At 37.6% G+C, this 21,143-nt stretch overlaps 1 protein-coding gene, 1 long non-coding RNA gene and 1 pseudogene across 3 annotated transcripts; 2 read left to right on the top strand and 1 right to left on the bottom strand.

Annotated features, from left to right (window-relative positions):
• The first annotated feature begins 503 nt into the window (after positions 1–503).
• LOC130682820 (transcription initiation factor TFIID subunit 10-like) lies at positions 504–4,092 on the top strand (annotated as a pseudogene).
• Positions 4,093–9,763: 5,671 nt separating this feature from the next.
• Positions 9,764–12,309, top strand: LOC130682819 (sperm-associated antigen 1-like). Its single transcript, XM_057497767.1, has 2 exons — positions 9,764–10,604; positions 10,909–12,309. Exons 1-2 carry the CDS (start codon positions 10,016–10,018, stop codon positions 11,997–11,999), a joined length of 1,680 nt encoding a protein of 559 aa, XP_057353750.1. The 5' UTR covers positions 9,764–10,015; the 3' UTR covers positions 12,000–12,309.
• Positions 12,310–16,926: 4,617 nt separating this feature from the next.
• Positions 16,927–19,898, bottom strand: LOC118911237 (uncharacterized). Of its 2 annotated transcripts, none has more exons than XR_005024371.2 (3): positions 19,801–19,898; positions 19,045–19,219; positions 16,927–17,154 (listed from the first exon to the last, which is right to left on the bottom strand). It is a non-coding gene; the product is annotated as an uncharacterized LOC118911237 (long non-coding RNA). The 2 variants fall into 2 exon arrangements; XR_008996759.1 differs by lacking the exon at positions 16,927–17,154 and adding an exon at positions 17,811–17,848.
• Between the last annotated feature and the right edge of the window lie 1,245 nt (positions 19,899–21,143).

Raw genomic sequence — 21,143 nt, 5'->3', positions numbered from 1 at the left:
CCTTATTTAAGAACTTTGAATTATCAAATTATAGTACCTTTATTACAAGCATGACTTTACATAAAATTTTGTAAAAATTTTGAAAGAGAAAAAAACATTACCAAAATGAATACATCCTTAGAAACTTGTGGGCAGTATCAAATTGTATAAATTTCACATTAACGTGTTATATAAAGGAAAAGAAAATTTTATTTTTTTAGAAAAAGAAATCTTACTAAAAGCAGAAAAGACACCAGTTTTGACAAAAACATAAATTTAGAGATTCAAGATGCTCAGCAAGCCCCAAAAGGAGCAAATTCAGAGAGTTTAGGCCTAATAAGGTCAAAAGTAAAAATCAATAACAAACAGTTACGTCTGATAAGTCCTAAATATGTCATAATGCTAAAAAGCAAAGATAAGCTAAAATTTGAATGATCACAGAATTCTTATAGAATACAATGGAGGCCACAGAATGTTCAATACTATGGTTAAAGTGAGGAAAGAAAATAAATGCCAATCCAGAAGAGAATCCTTTATCTAAGCAAAAGATTTGTGGAATGAATACAAAAACAATAGAGAGAGAGAAACAGAGAGAGACTTAGATGATGGAAAGCTAAGAGAATCTGACCTCCATTAAGGGAAATGGAAAATATTAAACAAAAGAAAGCTAAAGGCTATATTAATACCAGACAAAATACTCAGAGCTTCAGAGCTAGGAAAATTACAAGGAGTAAAGAGGGACATTATATAATGTTATGATTTCCTTCATCAAATTCTAAATGTATACTCACCTGACAAAAGAGCTTCAAATTACACGAGGCAAAAATTGATACAACTGAAAAGAGAAAAGTCTGTAAGTGGAACACCACCACCACAGACCAACACTACCAACCAACAGGTTCTAGTGACAGTCCAGTATGCAGCCTGGCCACAGAATGTACATTCTTCTCAAGGGTGCATTATGACATACACTGTGAGATCATATACCGGGTCATAAAACTAATCTTAACAAGGGAAAAAATTTCAAATCACAGAAAATGTTTTCTGATAAGAGGGTAGTAAACTTAAAATCAGTAACAAAACAGTTAAAAAAAACAGGACCTCAAGTGTGGAAATTAAATACACCCCAAGGTAACCCATGGGTCAATAAAGACATTTCAAGGGCAAAGAGAAAATAAAATGAATTGTGTGAAAATAGAAATAGAACATAAAGTTTACAGGATTCTTACACAGAAATTAAGGCACTAAATCATAGTAGAAAGAAAACTCCAATGAATACTCTAAGCTCCCATTTAAAACCCTAGAAAGAGAAAAGCAAATAAAACCAAAGCTAAATATAGAAGGAAATACTAAAGAACAGAATGGAAATCAATGAACGTAGTCAACAAAATCAGTAAAATCAAAAGCTAGTTCTCTGCAGGGGAAAAAAAGTCAATAAAACTGAAAGAACTCTTCCAAGCTAACCAAAGAAAACAAGAGCAAATTACCCAAAAGAGGGCATATCACTATATTCCTAAAGACATTAAAAGGATAAGGAAATACAATAAAGAGTTCTAAACTCATAAATTTGACAAGATAGCTGAAATAGGCAAATTACTTGGTAGTGGTACTTATCAATTACCAAAACTCACTCAAGAAGGAATAGAGAACTGCCTCTTCCACTCAGATGACAAACTGTGGTGGCTCAGGCTCAGACCTCAAGGAGGCACTGGCCTCCACTGCCTCAGCCCCTGCAGCATGGCCCTCAGTGCACTGCTGACAAAAGAACAAGGCACAGTGACAGTACGGGTGTTGGGGCTGGAGGCGCAGCAGGGGGCATGGGATGCACGGTGGCGCAGGCTGGAGAGCTGGCTGAGCTGAGCGGGGAAGCTGTCACTGGGCGGTGCGGCATCCTCAGAGGGGGCCGTGTCTAACGGCGTTTACCCGATGCTCAACACTGCCCATGGAGCAGTGAGGCTGACGGTGTTCAGCACACCTCTAGTGGACTTCCTGATTGCAGCTGGAGGCTTCCACATGTCTATTCCCAGATGTAATGACTGGATACTGCCTGAACCATGCTGGCTTTGAGGCCTTGAACACACATGGAATTCAGCTCATCTCCCTAGCTGCCCATAAATTCATCTCAGATATTGCCCACGATGCTCTGCCGCACCACAAAATGAAGGGAGTACACTTAACCATGGAGGAGATGACCCCTGCCCTCAGTGAGTATGACATCAGTGTAAAGAAGCCACACTACTGACAGGATTGGTTTGCAGATGGCAGCGTAAGAGGTGAGACAGAGGCCTCCCCCCAAGACCACATATAGTATGAAAATATAATTAACACGACTAATCCTGAAAGAGCAACAGGAAAGAAGGATCTCTAGGAATGAAAGAGTATTGAGAGAACTGTGTGAACAAACCAAATGGAACAGCATTTGTATTAGAGGGGTACAAGAAGAAGAAGAGAGTGTAAAAAGCAAAGTGTCTTTGAGGAGGTAATTGCTGAAAACTTCCCCTACCTGGGGAAGGAGATAGTCTCTCAGGCCGTGGAGGTGCACAGATCTCCAAACACAAGGGACCCAAGGAAGACAACACCAAAACATGTACTAATTAAAATGGCAAAGATCAAGGATAAGGACAGACTATTAAAAGCAGCCAGAGAGAGTAAACAGATCACACACAAAGGAAAGCCCATCAGGCTATCATCAGCCTTCCCAGCAGAAACCTTACAGGCCGGAAGGGAGTGGCATGACGTATTTAATGCAATGAAGCAGAAGGGCCTCGAACCAAGAATACTCTACCTGGCAAGGTTATCATTTAAATTTGAAGGAGGGATTAAACAATTTCCAGTTAAGCAAAAGCTGAGAGAATTTACCTACCACAAACCATCTCTACAGTGTATTCTGGAGGGACTTCTATAGATGGAAGTGTTCCTAAGGTTAAATAGCTGTCACCAGAGGTAATAAAAATGTACAGAGAAAGAGTACAGAATACGATACCCAATATATAAAGAATGGAGGACAAAGAAAAGGAGAGGAAAAAAAAGAATGTTTAGTTTGTGTGTGTAATAGCATACTAAGTGAGTTAAATTAGACTCTCAGATAGTAAGGACGTTACCCTTGAACATTTGGTTACCACGAATCTAAAGCCTGCAATAGCAATAAGTACATACCAATCCATAATCACCCTAAATGTAAATGGTCTGAATGCACCTATACAAACATGACTCAGAAATGACATGATCATATTCAAAATGGCCAGAATAAAATCCCAAATTTACTGCACACGGTAAAGCGAACAACACACACACATACACACGCCATTGGAGAATGTGACAAATTCTCAAGGAAAAGAAAAGACAGATGCCTATTTTGAGATGCCTCATGTTGTAATTATCACATAAAGACTTTAAAGCAGCTATTACAACCATATTAAATGTGGTAATGCTTAATACTCTTAAAAGTTGGAAAGACTAAACTTCTAGCAGAAAAATAAAAACTATAAAAAAAGATCCACGTCGAGAAATTTAGAACTGAAAAATATAATTACCAAAAATTACAAAAGACATTGCATGGGCTCAACCACTGAACAGAGATGATAGAAGGGTCTGTAAACTTGAAGATAACAGAGCAGCAGAAATTACCTACACTGAAGGAAAGACAGGAAAAAATATTGGAAAAAATGAACACATCCTTAGAAACTTGTGGGACAGTATCAAATTGTCTAAATTTCACATTATAGGTGTTCTATAAAAGAAAAGAAAGTCTTATTTTTTAGATGAAACAATTCTTACTAAGAGCAGAAAAGATCTCAGCTTTGACAAAAATGTAAATTTAGAGATTCAAGATGCTCAGCAAGCCCCAAACAGAGCAAATTCAAAGAGTTTAGGCCCAATAAGGCGTAAACTCAAAATCAGTAATGAACAGCTAGGCCTGATAAGCCTAAACATGTCATAATGCTAAAAAGCAAAGAAAAACTAAAATTTGAATGATCACAGAATTCTCATAAAATACAGTGGAGGCCACAGAATGTTCAATAGTGTCTTTAAAGTGAGGCAAGTAAAGAACTGCCAACCCAGAAGAGAATCCTTTATCTAAGCAAAAGATTTGTGGAACAAATTCAAGAATAATAGAGAGAGAGAGAGAGAGAGAGAGAGAGTTAGATGATGGAAAGCTAAGAGAATCTGACCTCCATTAAGGGAAATGGAAAATATTAAACAAAAGAAAGCTAAAGGCTATATTAATACCAGACAAAATACTCAGAGCTTCAGAGCTAGGAAAATTACAAGGAGTAAAGAGGGACATTATATAATGTTATGATTTCCTTCATCAAATTCTAAATGTATACTCACCTGACAAAAGAGCTTCAAACTACACGAGGCAAAAATTGATACAACTGAAAAGAGAAAAGTCTGTAACTAGACCACCACCACCACAGACCAACACTACCAACCAACAGGTTCTAGTGACAGTCCAGTATGCAGCCTGGCCACAGAATGTACATTCTTCTCAAGGGTGCATTATGACATACACTGTGAGATCATATACCGGGTCATAAAACTAATCTTAACAAGGGAAAAAATTTCAAATCACAGAAAATGTTTTCTGATAAGAGGGTAGTAAACTTAAAATCAGGAACAAAACAGTAAAAAAAAAAACAGGACCTCAAGTGTGGAAATTAAATACACCTCAAGGTAACCCATGGGTCAATAAAGACATTTAAAGGTGAAAGAGAAAATAATATGAATTGTGTGAAAATAGAAATAGAACATAAAATTTACAGGATTCTTACACAGAAATTAAGGCACTAAATCATAGTAGAAAGAAAACTCCAATGAATACTCTAAGCTCCCATCTTAAAACTCTAGAAAGAGAAAAGCAAATAAAACCAAAGCTAAATATAGAAGGAAATACTAAAGAACAGAATGGAAATCAATGAACGTAGACAACAAAATCAGTAAAATCAAAAGCTAGTTCTTACCTAAGACAGGCACAGTCGCAGGGGGGCCATCAGGTGAGAAAATGGGGATCAACAGAGGTGAGGCTTAGAACCTCCCCCCCCCATTCTGAGAGAAATCTTCTGCATACATGGATGTTTTATTGCCCTTGTCTAGCTTGGATTAACACATAGTCTACAGGCACACACCTGATCATCTACATTTGCCCTCTTACAACACTAAACTATGTTTTCTACCTTTATCTTGTATCTACCTACCACTTCAGCATTTTATTAAAAATAATAATAATAAAGAGAGAAATGTGGTATCCACATATAAATCAAGTATAAAAATCAACTGAATATTCATATTTGAACTGACTGTTTATAGTTCATAATGTATGAGCAAAACCGAAAGCCTCTGTGATGACTGCCCTTGTAATGTTCACCATGTAACTTATTCACTATGTAAGAATTTGTACTCCATGTAAGAACTTGTTCATTATGCTTCAGAAGATTGGAGACTGATGAAAATTAGGCTTGGGGTGGATTAATGATTGTGCATTGAGCATTGACCCCCCTATACAGAATTTTATTGTTGTTAACAACCATTTGATCAATAAATATGAGAGATGCCCTCACACACACACAAAATATATATATATATATATATATATATATATATATATATATATATACACTTCCAATTGTAAAATAAATAAGTAACCGGGATGTAATGTATAGCATAAGGAATATAGTCAAAATATTGTAACAACTTGGTATGGTGATAGCTGGTACCTAGAATTATCATGTATATAAATGTTGAATCACTGTGTTGTACACCTGAAACTAATGTAATACTGTGTGTCAACTACCCTTCCATAAAAAATAATTATCTAAAAAAAAAGAAAAAGAAAACTGTGAGGGTTGATAAAGACCTGAAGAGTGCTTTCAAATACCAAGATGGTCATAAAGGATTAGTTGATTTTCTCCTCTCTTCGAATCCTGTTCTCAAATGCAGCCTCGTGTTTTTCAACAAGACAGTGCTGGTTCTAATCTGGGGGCACCAGGGAAGAGACCTCAGGGAAGAACAAATTCTTCCCTTAGATGAAGACTGTGTACAGGCCAGCTGTGTGTCTGTTGGCTGGACATGGTCCTTGGAATTTTGCTGCTTGGTTTGGACTCTGAATTTCAAAATGATGGCAGAAAATAGGAAGACAGAAGTTCTATAAAAGCAAGAAGAAAGGCACTACAGCCAACAGATGACTAAGAGGGACCAATAATAGTCTTCCATCACTGGAGAAATATAATGGTCCCAGGGAGAGTAATTAGATAACATAAAAAGGATTCTTGGGAAGGAAAATTCAGACTCTCAGGAACATTTTCTGCATGTCAGAACTTGTGAAATAGTGTTCTGAGAGAAGAGGCAGAAACTGGCTTAAATGAATCATGGAAAGTTAAATGAAAATTGAATGTGATAAAACACTCCAGCTGGGCATCTCCAATGTAGTTCTTGAAGATGCATTTGACAAGACTTAGATTTAAGAAAGATTTTGAATTATAGCCGTGAGAATGACCAAGGTGTTGCTGCATGGAAAACATGGATAAATCTCATTAAGTATAATGTGAAGTGGAAAAAAGCTAGACAGAAAGATGCACACTGTGTGATTCCATTCATGTAAAGGTCCAGAAGAGGTAAAACTAATCTATGTGTTAAAAGTCAGTCATCATAGTTGTCTTCGGGGTATAGTGATTGGGAGGAGACACAAGGAAGATTTCAGGGGTGCTGGTCACATTCCGTTTCTTGATCTGGGTGCTTTTACGTGGGTGTGTTCAGTCTGCAAATAGTCATTGAATTGTACACTCATGATTTGTGCATTTTTCTGTATGAATGTTATATTTCAAGAAAAAGTTAATCAAATAAAGGTTTTACCTATGAAAAAAAAAAAGCTAGTTCTTTGCAGGGAAAAAAAGTCAATAAAACTGAAAGAACTCTTCCAAGCTAACCAAAGAAAACAAGAGAAAATTACCCAAAAGAGGGCATATCACTATATTCCTAAGGACATTAAAAGGATAAGGAAATACAATAAAGAGTTCTAAACTCATAAATTTGACAAAATAGCTTTAATAGGCAAATTATTTGGTAGTGGTACTTAATCAAGTACCAAAACACACTCAAGAAGGAACAGGGAGCCCTCCCTGCGCGGGCGCGCGCACGAGCCGTCGCCGGTCTCCGGCGCGCGCTCAGCGGGGCGGTTGACTGGGAGGGCGGCGCGGGCGGAGCGAGCGGCGAACGGGCTGCCGAGCTGCCCGTGCACGCGACGGGGTTGGCATTGGCCCGAGCGGCCGGAGGCGGCGCGGTTACGCATCCGCCGCGGGTGACGCAACTGCCCTGCCGCGAGGCTGTGCTCGCTGCCATCTGACAGCGCCCGAGCGGGGCGCCGCCTCGGGGCCGTGACCTTGGCGCGGAGGGCAGACTGGTAATTCTTGCTTCTGAGAGTGGAGCAAGTGTGCGGTGACATGGCCCAGGGGAATAATTACGGGCAGACCAGCAACGGGGTGGCAGATGAATCACCGAACATGCTGGTGTACAGAAATATCTGGACTTCCTGCAGTGAGGGGCAGCCAGCCTGTCTTCCAATCTTCCACTGTGAGCGGGAGCTGTGACAGCGGGTTTTGCTGTTTGCTTTGTCTATTCACGTTACAGGACATTGACTGTTTACACTGATTATGTTACTCAGATGGTTGTCCAGTCCTGTCTCTTATTTTGATTTGCCTTTGTAGACACAGCTGCATTTTAATTTTATACATTGTTGCGGGGGGGAGAAGGTTTGTCCCCATCCCCACCACCTCTTTTTTGCTGCCACAGTATTTGAATGCCTCAACACAAGCACTTGTCACCCTCCAGAACTGCAGGTTTTCCCTCTGACCTCATGAGACTCTAACCTCACTGGGAGAAGACGCATTGTCTCTCCATTCTATATTCCAGTGCCTAACACAGAACCTGGAATTTATGCCGTCAATTAATATTTACTGAACACATATTATGAAATTAACAGGTTGAGTCTACGTAAGTAAGCGTAGCCCTTTTTAAAGTGTCCAGACACCTAGTTTGGCTTAACCACTCTGGTCAAAGGACCAATCACTTAATGCATCTCTGATGTCTGTCACTTAAGTGAGAGAAAGAACAAAGGTTAACCATTGTTCATATTACAGAAATGTCAAAGTGGCTTCTCTATTCACTCTTCTTTTTATTCAGTACGTGCTATGCTAAGTCACTTGGGAGTAACACTTTCTGCAATCACCATAGAAGACTGTCCAAAGGACATTTATATTGCACTGGGGAGAATAGAAAGGCTTCCTGGATAAGGTGTTGATGAGTTTTTAAAGACATCTTGGAGTTAGTTACTTTAAGGACACAAGGAAGGTATTTAAGACACATCAGGAACAGCATCTACAAGGGAATCAGCATGATGCACGAGTGGAAGTACAAGTAGTTCAGCATGGCTGGGAAAAAGGCTAGGATAGTAGTTAGCTTCTTTTGGTCATTTAAAGCCTTTTTAAAACAAATTATATTATAAAATGTTTTCTTAAAGATATTTAATAAGTGAAAGGAGGTATTATGTTCTTCCTCTTTCTTTTCATCTACTCTTATTAAGGATAAAACTTTCTATAATCCGGTAGTAATACATGATCATCATGGAAACTTGAACAACATAAAAAAATAAAACACCACCTACAATTCCTCCATTCAGAGACACTACTGCCATTAACATTTGGTCTATTTTCTTACAGATTTCTAAAATACCAGTGCTTAACAGGTACTGTGAACAGTAATATTTTGATATGTTCTAGTATTTTCCTTATCAATATTTCATATCTACATCCTATGGATGTAGAACATGGGAAAAATCAAAGTCAAGTAATAAATCATCATTGAATGGCTTTGATTTTAGAAAGGGAGAGAAGGTTAACATTTATTGACATCCTGCTAGATTTTTCATATTTAATGTCATCAAGCCAACCAAGTTAAAGTTGCTCCAGTCTGGAGACATGCCTATGATATGATCATGCCTACATGGACTTCCTGTTATAGGTCTGGTTGTTCACTTAATCATTTAAACAATGAATCATTTGAAAACTCACAGATGACGCAGGTGTCTTACTTGAGTAATTTGTAGATCAGTGCCCTTCATTTCATCTGTTTCTACCTTCTGCATTAAATAAAGTTAAAGAGCATGCATTTTAAAAAGGGGCAATCCTATGCAGCCTTTTATAAATGAAGCAGAAAATGAATAACCAAATCCTTACTGCTTTATAATGATTAAAGAGTAATAGAAATATTGATGATTGTTGTAAAACAACACTCCCATATTAAAAGTCCTCATGACACTTAAGTGCTGGAGACTACATACACGTGCCTAATACTTTAAAATACTATCAAATATAAGAACTGTTTTTTTTTGAAGTAGAGAGCTCTTTGAGGCCATGTACCTGATATATGGCAACCAAGTCTTGTTTTATGTTTAATGCAAAATATTACAGATGTGTTTAATTTTGTTGTTCTTTTATTATGTTATTAAAATTGACATAATTCATCAAAAAAAAAAAAAGAAGGAATAGAGAGCTGCCTCTCCCATCCAGATGACAAACTGTGGTGGCTCAGGCTCAGACCTGACTGCCTCAGCCCCTGCAGCACGGCCCTCAGCGCACTGCTGCCAAAAAGAACAAGGCACAGTGACAGGGCGGGTGTTGGGGCTGGAGGCGCAGCAGGGGGCATGGGACGCAGGGCGGTGCAGGCTGGAGAGCTGGCTGAGCTGAGCGGGGAAGCTGTCACTGGGCGGTGCGGCATCCTCAGAGGGGGAGATTTGAAAGCTAAAGGAAATCTCAGGAATCAAGCTCAGCTCCCGTAACTTACAGAAAAGGAAACAATAAAAGGAGGGGGGAGGGAGGCGTCCGCGCGAACCCGCCCCTGGGAGCGGCGGTCGCCCCTGCGCCGGCTCCCGGCGGCCTCCGCCGTGGGTTCTCCGGGTGATGCAAACTCTCACTTCCCGCATCCGCTCCCCACAGAGGCCCCGGAGCCGGCAGGAACCGGCGGCGCCACCGGGCCGCGCGCCATGGGCAACATCCAGAAGAAGCTGACCGGCAAAGGCGAGGGCGGCAGGCGGCCGGAGCGAGGCGCGCCGCGGCGGGCGCGGGCGCCAGGGGCCCGCACGGACAGGCGGGGCCGGGCGCGGGCCTCGGCGGCGGCGGGCAGTACCCTCGGACACCAGGGCTGCGGAGGCGGCGCCGGGGACCCCGCTGCCGCCTGCGCGCCGACCGAGCCCGGCGCCCTGCCGCTGGGCCCCGCCGGCCTGAAGAGCCGGGGCAACGAGCTCTTCAAAACCGGGCAGTTCTCGGAGGCGGCCCTCAAATACTCGGCGGCGATCACACAGCTGGAGCCTGCAGGAAGTGGATGTACAGATGATCTGAGTATCTTATATTCAAATAGAGCAGCATGTTACCTAAAAGAAGGAAACTGCAGTGGATGCATTCAAGATTGTAACAGGGCTCCGGAACTTCATCCATTCTCAATCAAACCTCTTCTTCGACGAGCAATGGCCTCTGAAACTTTAGAGCAGTATCAGAAAGCTTATGTGGATTATAAAACAGTGTTGCAAATAGACTGTGGAATCCAGCTAGCAAATGACAGTATTAACAGGATTTGCACATGTTCACTGGCACCACATCTGTCAGTGGAAACATATCTGTTGTTTCTCCTCAGGAGAATGGATATCTCCATGAGCCTGCTAGATATTTGTGTTATATGCCTTTTAAATAGACACTCATCTAGGATGAGTATTAATTTATAATGCTGAAATAGCAAAGAATTTGGATCTAATTTATATTATGACCTATGTTTACCCCCTGAGTGAAAATGGGAAGAAATCTGTATATATTAAATTCCCCTGCATATGCTTTTCTCCCTGGCAACACATCTCTTTTCAGCCGCTTCCTCTCTGCTGAATAACAAGAATTTTAATGGATCTGGATGGACCAAGCTGGAGGGAGAAGCTGTTGCCCATTCCTGCTGTGCCCTCTTCTGTGCAGCTGCGGGCTTGGCAGCCTACAGCAGAGACACCCCCAGACCAAGTGGGAGATGCCTGCAGCCACCACCAAGAAGGCACCACAGATGAAAAAATGTTTAAAATTCTTAAAGAAGAAGGAAATCAATGTGTAAAGGATAAACACTATAAAGATGCCCTCAGTAAATACAGTGAATGCTTAAACATTAACAACAAGCAATGTGCCATTTACACAAACAGAGCTCTCTGTTACTTGAAACTGTGCCAGTTTGAAGAGGCAAAGCAGGACTGTGATCAGGCACTGCAGACAGATTACAGGAATGTGAAAGCTTGCTATAGACGAGCTCTTGCTCATAAAGGATTCAAGAACTACCAGAAAAGTTTAAGCGATCTCCATAAAGTTCTTCTACTAGACTCAAGTATTGTTGAGGCAAAGATGGAACTGGAAGAAGTAACCAGATTCCTTAACATTAAGGATAATACAGCATCACTCAATAAAGACAAGGAGAGAAGGAAAATCGAGATTCAAGAGGTAAGTGCAGGCCATGAAGAGGAGCCCTCAAGGACCTCAGAGGAGGTCGCCACAGCCAGCCTTGCTCCTGAAGAGGGAGACCCAAGCGATGCACCACGGGAACACTATGAAAAGCTACTGATCACTAAGCCTAACAATGCCTATGAATTTGGTCAGGTTATAAATGCTGTCAGTACTAGGAAAGATAAAGAAGCCTGCGCACACCTTTTAGCCATCACGGAACCAAAAGATTTGCCAGTGTTGTTGAGTAACAAACTTGAAGGCGATATATTCCTCCTCCTCATTCAGTGTCTGAAAAACAATCTTATCGATAAAGATCCCTCATTGGTGTATCAGCATCTTTTCTATCTGAGCAAAGCAGAAAGGTTTAAGATGATGTTGACACTAATTAGAAAGAGCCAAAAGGAACAAATTGAACAGCTCTTTGATGACCTCTTAGACACACCAAATGAGCATTTTACTTTACAAGATGTACAGTTGCTAAAGTTGCAATATGAGCTTTAAAACAAGATTATTGTTAGATTTCTTCCATGCTTCTATGTGCTCCAGTAATGCTAATGAGACGGGTATTATAATAGAGTTGCATGGATAACCTGGCTTAGAAAATATCCTTTGGACTATAAAATATTTTACTTATTTTTATACATAGAACATGTATATTCTACAATCCACTTTTTTATTAGTTATAAATATTTTCTTATGTACCAGAGCTAACATCTTTATATTTAATAATTATATTTACAACTGTTAAAATACATTTTAATTTATATTCTGCATTTTCTTTTAGTAACATTAGAAATTTTAGCTAAATTACATTTCTTTGAACTGTGAATGTGTCCTCAACTTTGATAGAAATATATTTCTTTAAAATTCATTTTTAAAAGTGAAAATCATTAACAGTAATTTCTACACCACCTATATTTCATGCTAAGACATATATATATATAAATCTCATTTTATACCTGTACGGATTACAGTCTGCTAAGATGAATTTCAACATTTAAGTCTATAATATGAAATGATTATTAAATAAATTGTGATTATCAATTTAGAGCTCTAAGAGGAACATATTTTTTCTAATATGAAAGCATTGCTTAACAATTAAGAAAAATTGCTAAAAATTTCTACTACTTCTTACTAGATTTTAAAAAGCTACTTTCCCATATATAATGCTTATATAAGCAGTAACAAAAGAACCACTATATAGAAAAACTAACTAAGCCTGGGTTTCTGTTTGAAGTGTCACCCCCTACATTTTCCCAAACATTTCGATGTCTTCTCCTACAAGCATGACCATATTTATTCCCTTAATGTAAAAGGGAAAAGTGGAGAACTCTTATTATATTGAAAGCTCCTTTTTGTTAACTGGGTCAAAATACAAGATCTTTCTTAAAATAAAGCATTCAAGTCTCAAAAAAAAAAAAAAAAGGAAGGGGGAGGGAGACGGAGATAGAGGGAAAAAGACCTAAGTGATTCATTCAGCTAGGCATTAAATGATAAATGTAGGATACTAAATAATTTCTACTGGTACACTTGCCCCTGGCCTCTGCTCAGTCACTGCTGTTCTAAAGACCACCTTTCTTCATAATCAATTCACCCTAAGCCACTGGCAGACATCAACAAGACAAAATATACTCCTAACCATGCACTGAATGCTGAAGAAAAGACATTAATAAATATTCCTCTGAAAAGAATGTATACAGCTCTTTCTTACAAGTTGAAAAGCATAGGGATAATACTTCTCCTTTAGAACATGAGGTTAAAAATGGAGTATAGCCTCAATCAGGGACACTACCAATGCTCAAATTTATTTCAATTTTGGACAATTATTTGCACTCAGAAAAGCAAAGTTGTATTTCTGTTTACCTTCTGAATATCTCAAAAGCATGTCTTGGGGCTGGTGGGATGTTGCACTTTGGTGTGGCTGACGGAGTGGGCCAGTATCCTGTCATTAGCACCCGGACTGTGAGGTCAACACCACCTAAAGATACTTGTGCAGAAGAGAAAGACATATGCCCCCCAATTAACTAGGATTAGTTACCCATTCCACATTCACACATTTGATAGAGTTATCAAAGTAGTTAGCTCCATGTCCAGTATCTAGCACATAACTCTTCTTAAAGGTTAGACCCATCCCAGTGTATTCCAAATTTTAACTATCTTGGCAAATATTTATCATCATTGCTTACGTTGTTGGCTTTATAAAATACTAATCAAAGGATAACTCTATGCATGTGAACAAAGTCTTATTGGTGTCACTGAGAAGTGTAAAATTTTGGCTTGTAAGCTAATTTACAGATAAAATATCAAGGGACCATATGTCACCATCATTTTAAAGAAATTTCTACAATAGTATCTTTTATCTCAGCTTTTAAATCTTTTAAACCATCTTAACATACAAACAACTTACTTCTAATATCCTATTCACATTTCAACTACATTGACAAAACTTGTTTTTTACATGTAGTTCACATTTTAACAACCTCTCTACAGGACACTGTATATACAGTCCTACATAGTAGGTGATCTAAATATTTGTATAATGTGTGACTACCTCCAGAAAATATACATTAGAAATACTGCCATGATTATTTATTCTTTGAACAAATTTAATTTTTAAGTAAGCAATAAAGTGTATCAATAGGAATTTTTAAGGGGGAAGTATTATCTTTATTATTGATAATCGACAGCTTGTTCTAAACTATTACTCCATTTTTATCTAACCTTCATGATTTGGTGATAACAGATTCTTAAAAGAGAGCAATTGAATCTATAACATAAAGAAGTATTCCACAGTCAGATTTCTCCCCACATATCTATTAATTGTTTACTCCACTTTAGAAAAACTGCAACTAGAAATCTTAGATGATGCATAGGAGAGATGATCATAGCAGAGATTCTCAGAGGATGAAAAGAGTAGGTTGGATAACTGTCTGTATTTGTCAAAATTGGGGACTGGGAGTGGGGGGTCACAACTTGATTCGATACATCCTAGACAACGAAGTCTTTTTAATCTTTCTCCCATATATCCACACAATTTCTTAACATTCAAGTCTTTGCTCAAAATGTCATTTTTTTTTAAGGAGGCCTTCCCTAACCACGTTTCCCTGCTGCAGATTTCCTCTGCAGCTCCTATCAGCAGCTAAGGTACTATGTTTATTTATCTGGTTCATTACCTGTCTCCCAGAACAGAATGTAAGCTCCATCATGGCAGGATTTGTGTCTATTTTGTTCTGCTATGTATACCCACTTCTACAACAATGCTTTGCACAGAAAACACTTGATGAATTACTTGTTAAATAGAAGGAAAAAAAAAACCTTAAAGAACTATTACTAGAAGTTTGTATCATCTCTTTCTAACTATCTTAGCAATATTTTGAGGCCACTCAGCCTATATTCAGATAGCACATGACAGGGGCAAATACACAGACAGAGGTACCAGAAAAGTCTGTTAGGATCTGATGTGATTTGTGATATAAACAGAAATATGATTGTAAGATGATTTTCCTTACCCTGTCCCTGTTTTAAAAATAAAAACAGAGGAAAAAATGGACAAATACTTAAATTTATTACAGCTTAAGATTTATCTAAATAAAATATACCACAATTATTATTAGAATTTCAAGAAAGTACTTATTTTTTGACTTCTAAAAGAAAGTGAAGAGCCAGTGTCTTGGTATATTTCAACAGACTGAGAACCTTTAAGAAAGTTACAAAGAATCATCAGCTGCAGGATTGGTGATATTTTAAAAGAGCTCGAAGATTTCAGAAAGCTCAAGATCTGTTTTGATTAATCTGTCACTTTTCATCAAATCTGTCTAATGCAGATTAAGGCTTCAGAAATTTAGAGCTTAAGGTCCTTAGCATAAACAATTATAAAAAAGCCAATAATTCCTTGTAAATAGTGGCTTTATAGTTAAGTGGAAGCTGCAATCAAATTAGCAGAAAAAACAGAGCATCTTGATAAGTACTCTCCTTACTGTAGTTAACAAATTACTAAACAAATACTCTACCAGAGTGAAAGATATGTCTGAACAATCAAGATTTAAGTCTGGAAAACTCACAAACTTTAAACAACTGAAAGGCAAACAGATCTGATGAAATCATTATGTTGAATAATCATTCTCTCCCTCTTTTTAAATGAGACAACCCCAGCAAAGTAGTCAAGAGCCAAGAACCTAATTTTCTTGTCAAGGGGCCTTCAAGATCACAGGCCAGGTAATTTTCAACAATACTTAAAACAGTAAGGGTGTTGAACCTTCCCTTACAGGTAGTTTCAACAGAGTATTTATTCCGACTAGTTGTCTCCCTGTAGCTCTTAATATATGTAAAGTTAGTTGAAGAATAAATATGAACAGAAAAAAAACTGAACTACATGAAAATATATATCAATATATTAGAATAGAGTTACAAATCCCTAACAATCTAAAAAAGACAAAAGTATCTAGGATCATCACATTATTCAGTTTCTCCCCACCCAAATTTCTATTTACCATAGACTTTTATCTTTCCTGCTTTCAGCCCTTCTACACTACAAATATGAGGCAAATCATACAACTATTTAAAATAGAGAGGGACCAGAAGTCCCAGTAATGCCTTAATATATATAAATGCCCATTTCTATAGAATTAGGTATTTTCATATATTTTACTTGTGAAGAGACTGTGGAACCAGTAGAAGTGATCTCATATTTAAATATCAGAGGAAAGATCTCCAAATTTCTTTCATGGGTGTGACATGTCTTAATTACAAACAGTATATACTATTTGAGAGAGAAAATGTCAAAGAAAAGCTGGAGTTCTCTAAAACTTACGGTTAAAGGTGAAGTTGAAAAACAGTAAGAAAGAAACAAAATTCTGAACTTCACTGAATCCTCACAAAACTCCCGCTGGACTCCAAAGCTGTACAGATTCTAGCTTACTGCCTTTTGGGAGTCACAGTACAATCACATTTAAAATGCACTGGTGTCAGTGTTTAATATTCAGTTCGTCAGACGTCAGGCCCATTTAGGCTGCTCTTACAGATGTGAATGAGGAGACTGAGGCATAGGATAGCGGGGACACAAGTCTTCCACAGCACAGTGCTGGGTGCTGAGGGTGAGTGAAAGCAAGAGCACTAAAACTCAGGACGCCTGCCTCAGCCCATGATACTCTCCGTGATCTAGAATGGTTAGAACAGCAGAATCATTGTTCATTAAATTTTCAGTGCGTTCCTTCATGTAGGGAGGATAAACTTAGTTTTAGAAGAGTAAGAAATAAGTATTTTAACATTGATAGTTAGAAGAAGAGCTTATATGGGGGAAAATGATTTTTAAAGCACTCAGACAATACATATATTGTCTCTCATGACATTTAAGGAACCAACTCCAGCAATTCAGTTCTGATAATGGATGAAAATGCCCACTGCAGAAGACTACATGAGCTGATGAATAACAGTGTCATATACTTTAAACCAATGTAATATTATGTTATCAACGATACTTTAATTAAAAACAAAAAGACTATACAAGAAGGAATTTCATTTAAAAGTAGAAATAAGTGGAGAATCTTACCCCGGTTGTCTGTAGATGTTGCCTGAATTCATCCATAGTTATGCTTGAGATGCTCATTTCCCTAAACATTCCTTCCAGTTTTGATGTGAACTGACATCCACATTCAGTCTATGGAGGAAAAACACAAATACACATAAATAAATGAGGGACTTTTTAATGAGAAAATGTACAAAGAAATAAACTATTCCACGCTACTGCCATCTTTTCTAAATCTTTCCAAGAGTTGCTCTATGAATAACCCAAGGATTCTATTTTATAATGTAGATTCCCAGACTCTTTCAGATTCTGATATACCTCCCTGATGGTAGGGCCCAGAACTCTTTTTAACAAGCATCTCAGGCGGTAATGGGTACAGGTAGTCCGGACCACAGTTTGTGAAACAGAACTATACGGTGATGCTCCCCATTTCCATGAACTTACCCTGTCACATCATGACAAATAACAGCCAACTGTGAATGCCCCAGAACCTGAACAAAAGTATAGCCTGGTCAAAAAAACAAAATCTACCTTTGCTAATTAAAAAATATTTTAACTAAATTAAGTATTTTCTAATAATATGCTACTAGTGTTTAATCATGTGGTAAACATTAGTTCGTTGGACAGACTCCATTCCATCTTATGTACCCCTTACTTTTCATTTAGATATCATATTTTTTTCAGAGTCATCAGTAACACTTTTATTTGTGAGAAGTCTCCTTGCCAAGTGTTGCTTATAATAACATTCAAATACATCTTTTTCTTGCATCAACCTTTAAAGGACCATTGCCTTATCCAATACTGTTTCTACTTCTTGTTCTGTTTGCTGAAATATCAATGAAAAGATTTAGCAATTAAAACATTTTAGTTCTACCAAAATAGCGCCATAGTTCATCTATAATTCAAAACCAGTACTGTTTGGTAACAAATCATCGGGTTGAGAACTCTAAGTGGGAGGGAACCAGCCTGAGAGAGGGCCTCCTGCTTCAGACAGCACAAGCACAGCTCCCACATCCTCACCCAGCACAGCCCTCATCCGGGGACAGAGTGGAGTTCCAGGCCCCAGGGCTCCGCTGAAATGGAGGCATGCAGTGATACGCAGCAGGATTAAAGGATGACTTAAACAGATGCAATGAAATTTTAATCACAAAAATCTTGTAACAACTTTAGAAAATTACACAGCCAAAAAGACTGCTTATTTTCATATAAGCTCAATCAAAACCTAAATTTTGCCAAAGAAGGGTAATAATTTATTAATGAAAAGAGTCAAAAGACCCCTTGCCCGTTGCCCTTATCTTTTAAGGAAGGACAAGATGATAGTGGTACAGGTGGTATAAAACTTGTATTAAAAATTATGGAAGACCAAACAGATGTGTCTTTTCTATTCTGTGTCCATGGTCGTCTTCTTCCTGTTTCTTTGTTGCAGCTGCCTGCCTGAGAACCTACCGAGATTTGTTTTTCCTTTTTGCTTTATAAGTTCCAAAATGAAGTTAAAAAAAATAAATTTTATGTGTGATCACAATATGCTTAATATGATTTTCTATGCTGTGGTGAGCTTCCAAGGTCCCAGTATATATAATAAAGGCTTAAAAATGAGCTTCAATATATGCTTTCAAACTATTTTTTGATAGCCATTCTAGTTTATGCCTTCAAATTCTCTGCATCCAGGTATTGTTTGACACACAGACCCCAGAACCAGATGACAGCAAACAACATTCTGTGCTGCAGATAGCTGTTTTCTAGTTACATCTCTATAGCATATCTGACTCTTGCTGTCTGTAGACTGGTCAGTATCTATGCTATGTAGTTCTTTGTTTTTATGTCAATTACACATTAAGGGAAATGGCAAAGTTCTTCTTACCACTTCAAATACTTAATTCTTTTCAAAGATCACAGTACACATGTAAGCGAAGTACATAGTACAGCAAAGAATAATGTATGCTTAATTTCATACTTACAAAATACAGTAATTTTGTATTTACAAATAAAATTTAATGTGTTTGCACACACTCTTATACTTACCCCTTTTACTCCCTTTTTCAGCTTATCATCAATAAATAATGATAAACTCAGGGGACCTGGAGTTGCAGTTGAGAAAATATTCCAAGTCACCTGCAATAGTTTGTTTAAAGAGCCGGTCATTATTAAATGATTCCTGGAGGAAGTGATCAAACCTACTCTTCAGATCCAATAAGCCCTTTCAAAAAGCAAAAGAAATTTAGGATATATTATTAACAATATTTCTATTAACAATATACTTGTGAGCATGTATGATTATTATCATTTTGCTGATACATGTGTGTATTCAGTGTTAAACTCATAGATTCTGTTTTGTTTTCAACTTCTTTTCATTTCATTGTCTCAACTAATGGGTGAATCCAACAAGAGCTTTAAAAATATTCAAAAAAAGCTTCTTATTTATACTTAAAACATGGAAAAACTGCAGCATAATTTATTCATAATACTAACTGAAAGCAAAACCATTTTGAAACAAACAGTAACAGTTTTTCTCCCTACACAGGAGGTGTATGGCCACTAAGGCATGTAAGGGCTTCATCAAATAGGTCAGTAAGTGAAAAGAGCAGCTGAGTCCTGCTACCCGATATAAATAGGCCTACTTTGCAAAATTCTAAAATATTGAGGATAATTTACACATATTAATTTACCCTTGGGACAAAGTCAAAAATACATAATATATAGCTTAGTAAAAGTGACCTTTTAGCACTTGTCAAAACCACTTTGTCATAAGCTTAAAGAGAATCTTCTGTAGTTACTGACCTGAATATAATCAACGGGGTTCTTTCCTTCTCCTTCCTCAGAAACAAGGGCTTTACCTTGTTCCCTCAAATAGGAGCTCACACACTCACACATGGTCTTCAAACCATTGGCACACGACTAAATAACTTGTACATGCAAGCAAGGTCTGTAATCAGAAAACACAAAAACCAGCTACATTAAAGATTAGGAAAAATATGTTAATCTCTCATCATGCTGATCTGTGATACTTGAAGAGGCCTTGGCACAGGAGAAACTACTAAAAGGAAAAAAAAACCTCCACCAAACTGGAAAGGGAAAGAAAATCAGGGCTAATGATTATTATTTCAACTCATGAAATGCAGCTTTCATATTAGTGCTTTGAAATATTATTAAAATATAATTAACAAATTTGTTTACATGGAAAAGATGATGCCCAAAGAGTGTAAACAATAAAGCCACAAATAAATGAAAACTGTTTTGAGTTTCTATGTAATTTATCCTATATAATTCTAATCTACAACCTGGTTATTCTACAAAATGTCAATCAAAAAGACAACTTCAATTATGGTAAAACTAGTAGTCAACCTAATAAGGAAGAAATTTAAAAACCAACTTAAAATCTTACAGCTATTTTTCAAAATTCCTATCTCAAAAGTACAAACACCAACCAGGACAACAAACCAATAAAAATATACTAAGGTTTATTTCATTATACATCATGGTAAAGTCTATATGAAATTATGAATTAAAGCATAAGTTCCTATTCTTTAATATTTTCCTCAGAGCAATTCCTAGTTATTTCCCAGGTAAAGGCCTAAGCCAGTAACATCTGTTTTTTAAAAAATGGTTTATCTCACTATATTGTTTTTATTTAAAATGAAAACTCTGGACTCTGTCCATGTTTTAAAATCAGTTTCACAAGTTTAAAATATGGAGTTAAAATACTTTTCTATATGTCTAGTGTTTCTCTAAAGTAAGAGCTTACTGGGAGACTATAGTGTCAGAACATGACAATCATATAAAAAAGTTTTACAATCAGGAACTTTTGAAAATGGGAGTTAGAACAGTGGTTACCAGATCAAGGATTTTTTCTATAAAGTACTAGGTAGTAAAGACCTTGACACACTGCTCAAGAGCATGGCCCAGCACAACTAAGACATTTTGCACTTAGATTGCTAGTAGAAAGTTAGGACAACTGGAACTAGGATTTAAAACTTTAATTTAGAATCACAGGCAACTGGTTAGTTGCTGAAAATATTTAGTACTAAATAGAGAACTATAGTAAGTAGCTATGCTGCTATTTCTACATTTATGTACTTACTAAGTGCTTGCCATGTGTTAGGCAAACTCAGTGCCTTTGGCAC

The sequence above is a fragment of the Manis pentadactyla genome, chromosome 3, assembly GCF_030020395.1.
Source record: "Manis pentadactyla isolate mManPen7 chromosome 3, mManPen7.hap1, whole genome shotgun sequence".
NCBI lineage: Eukaryota > Metazoa > Chordata > Mammalia > Pholidota > Manidae > Manis > Manis pentadactyla.
This window is presented reverse-complemented; position numbering and strand designations above follow the sequence as displayed.

What these genes read in the sequence shown, in the direction of transcription:
- LOC130682819 (XM_057497767.1), top strand. Translation starts at nt 10,016, where the DNA reads ATGGGCAACATCCAGAAGAAGCTGACCGGCAAAGGCGAGGGCGGCAGG. An exon ending in TGACAGTATTAACAGGATTT is followed by an intron (nt 10,605 to 10,908) that starts GCACATGTTCAC and finishes TCTGCTGAATAA; the next exon opens with CAAGAATTTTAATGGATCTG.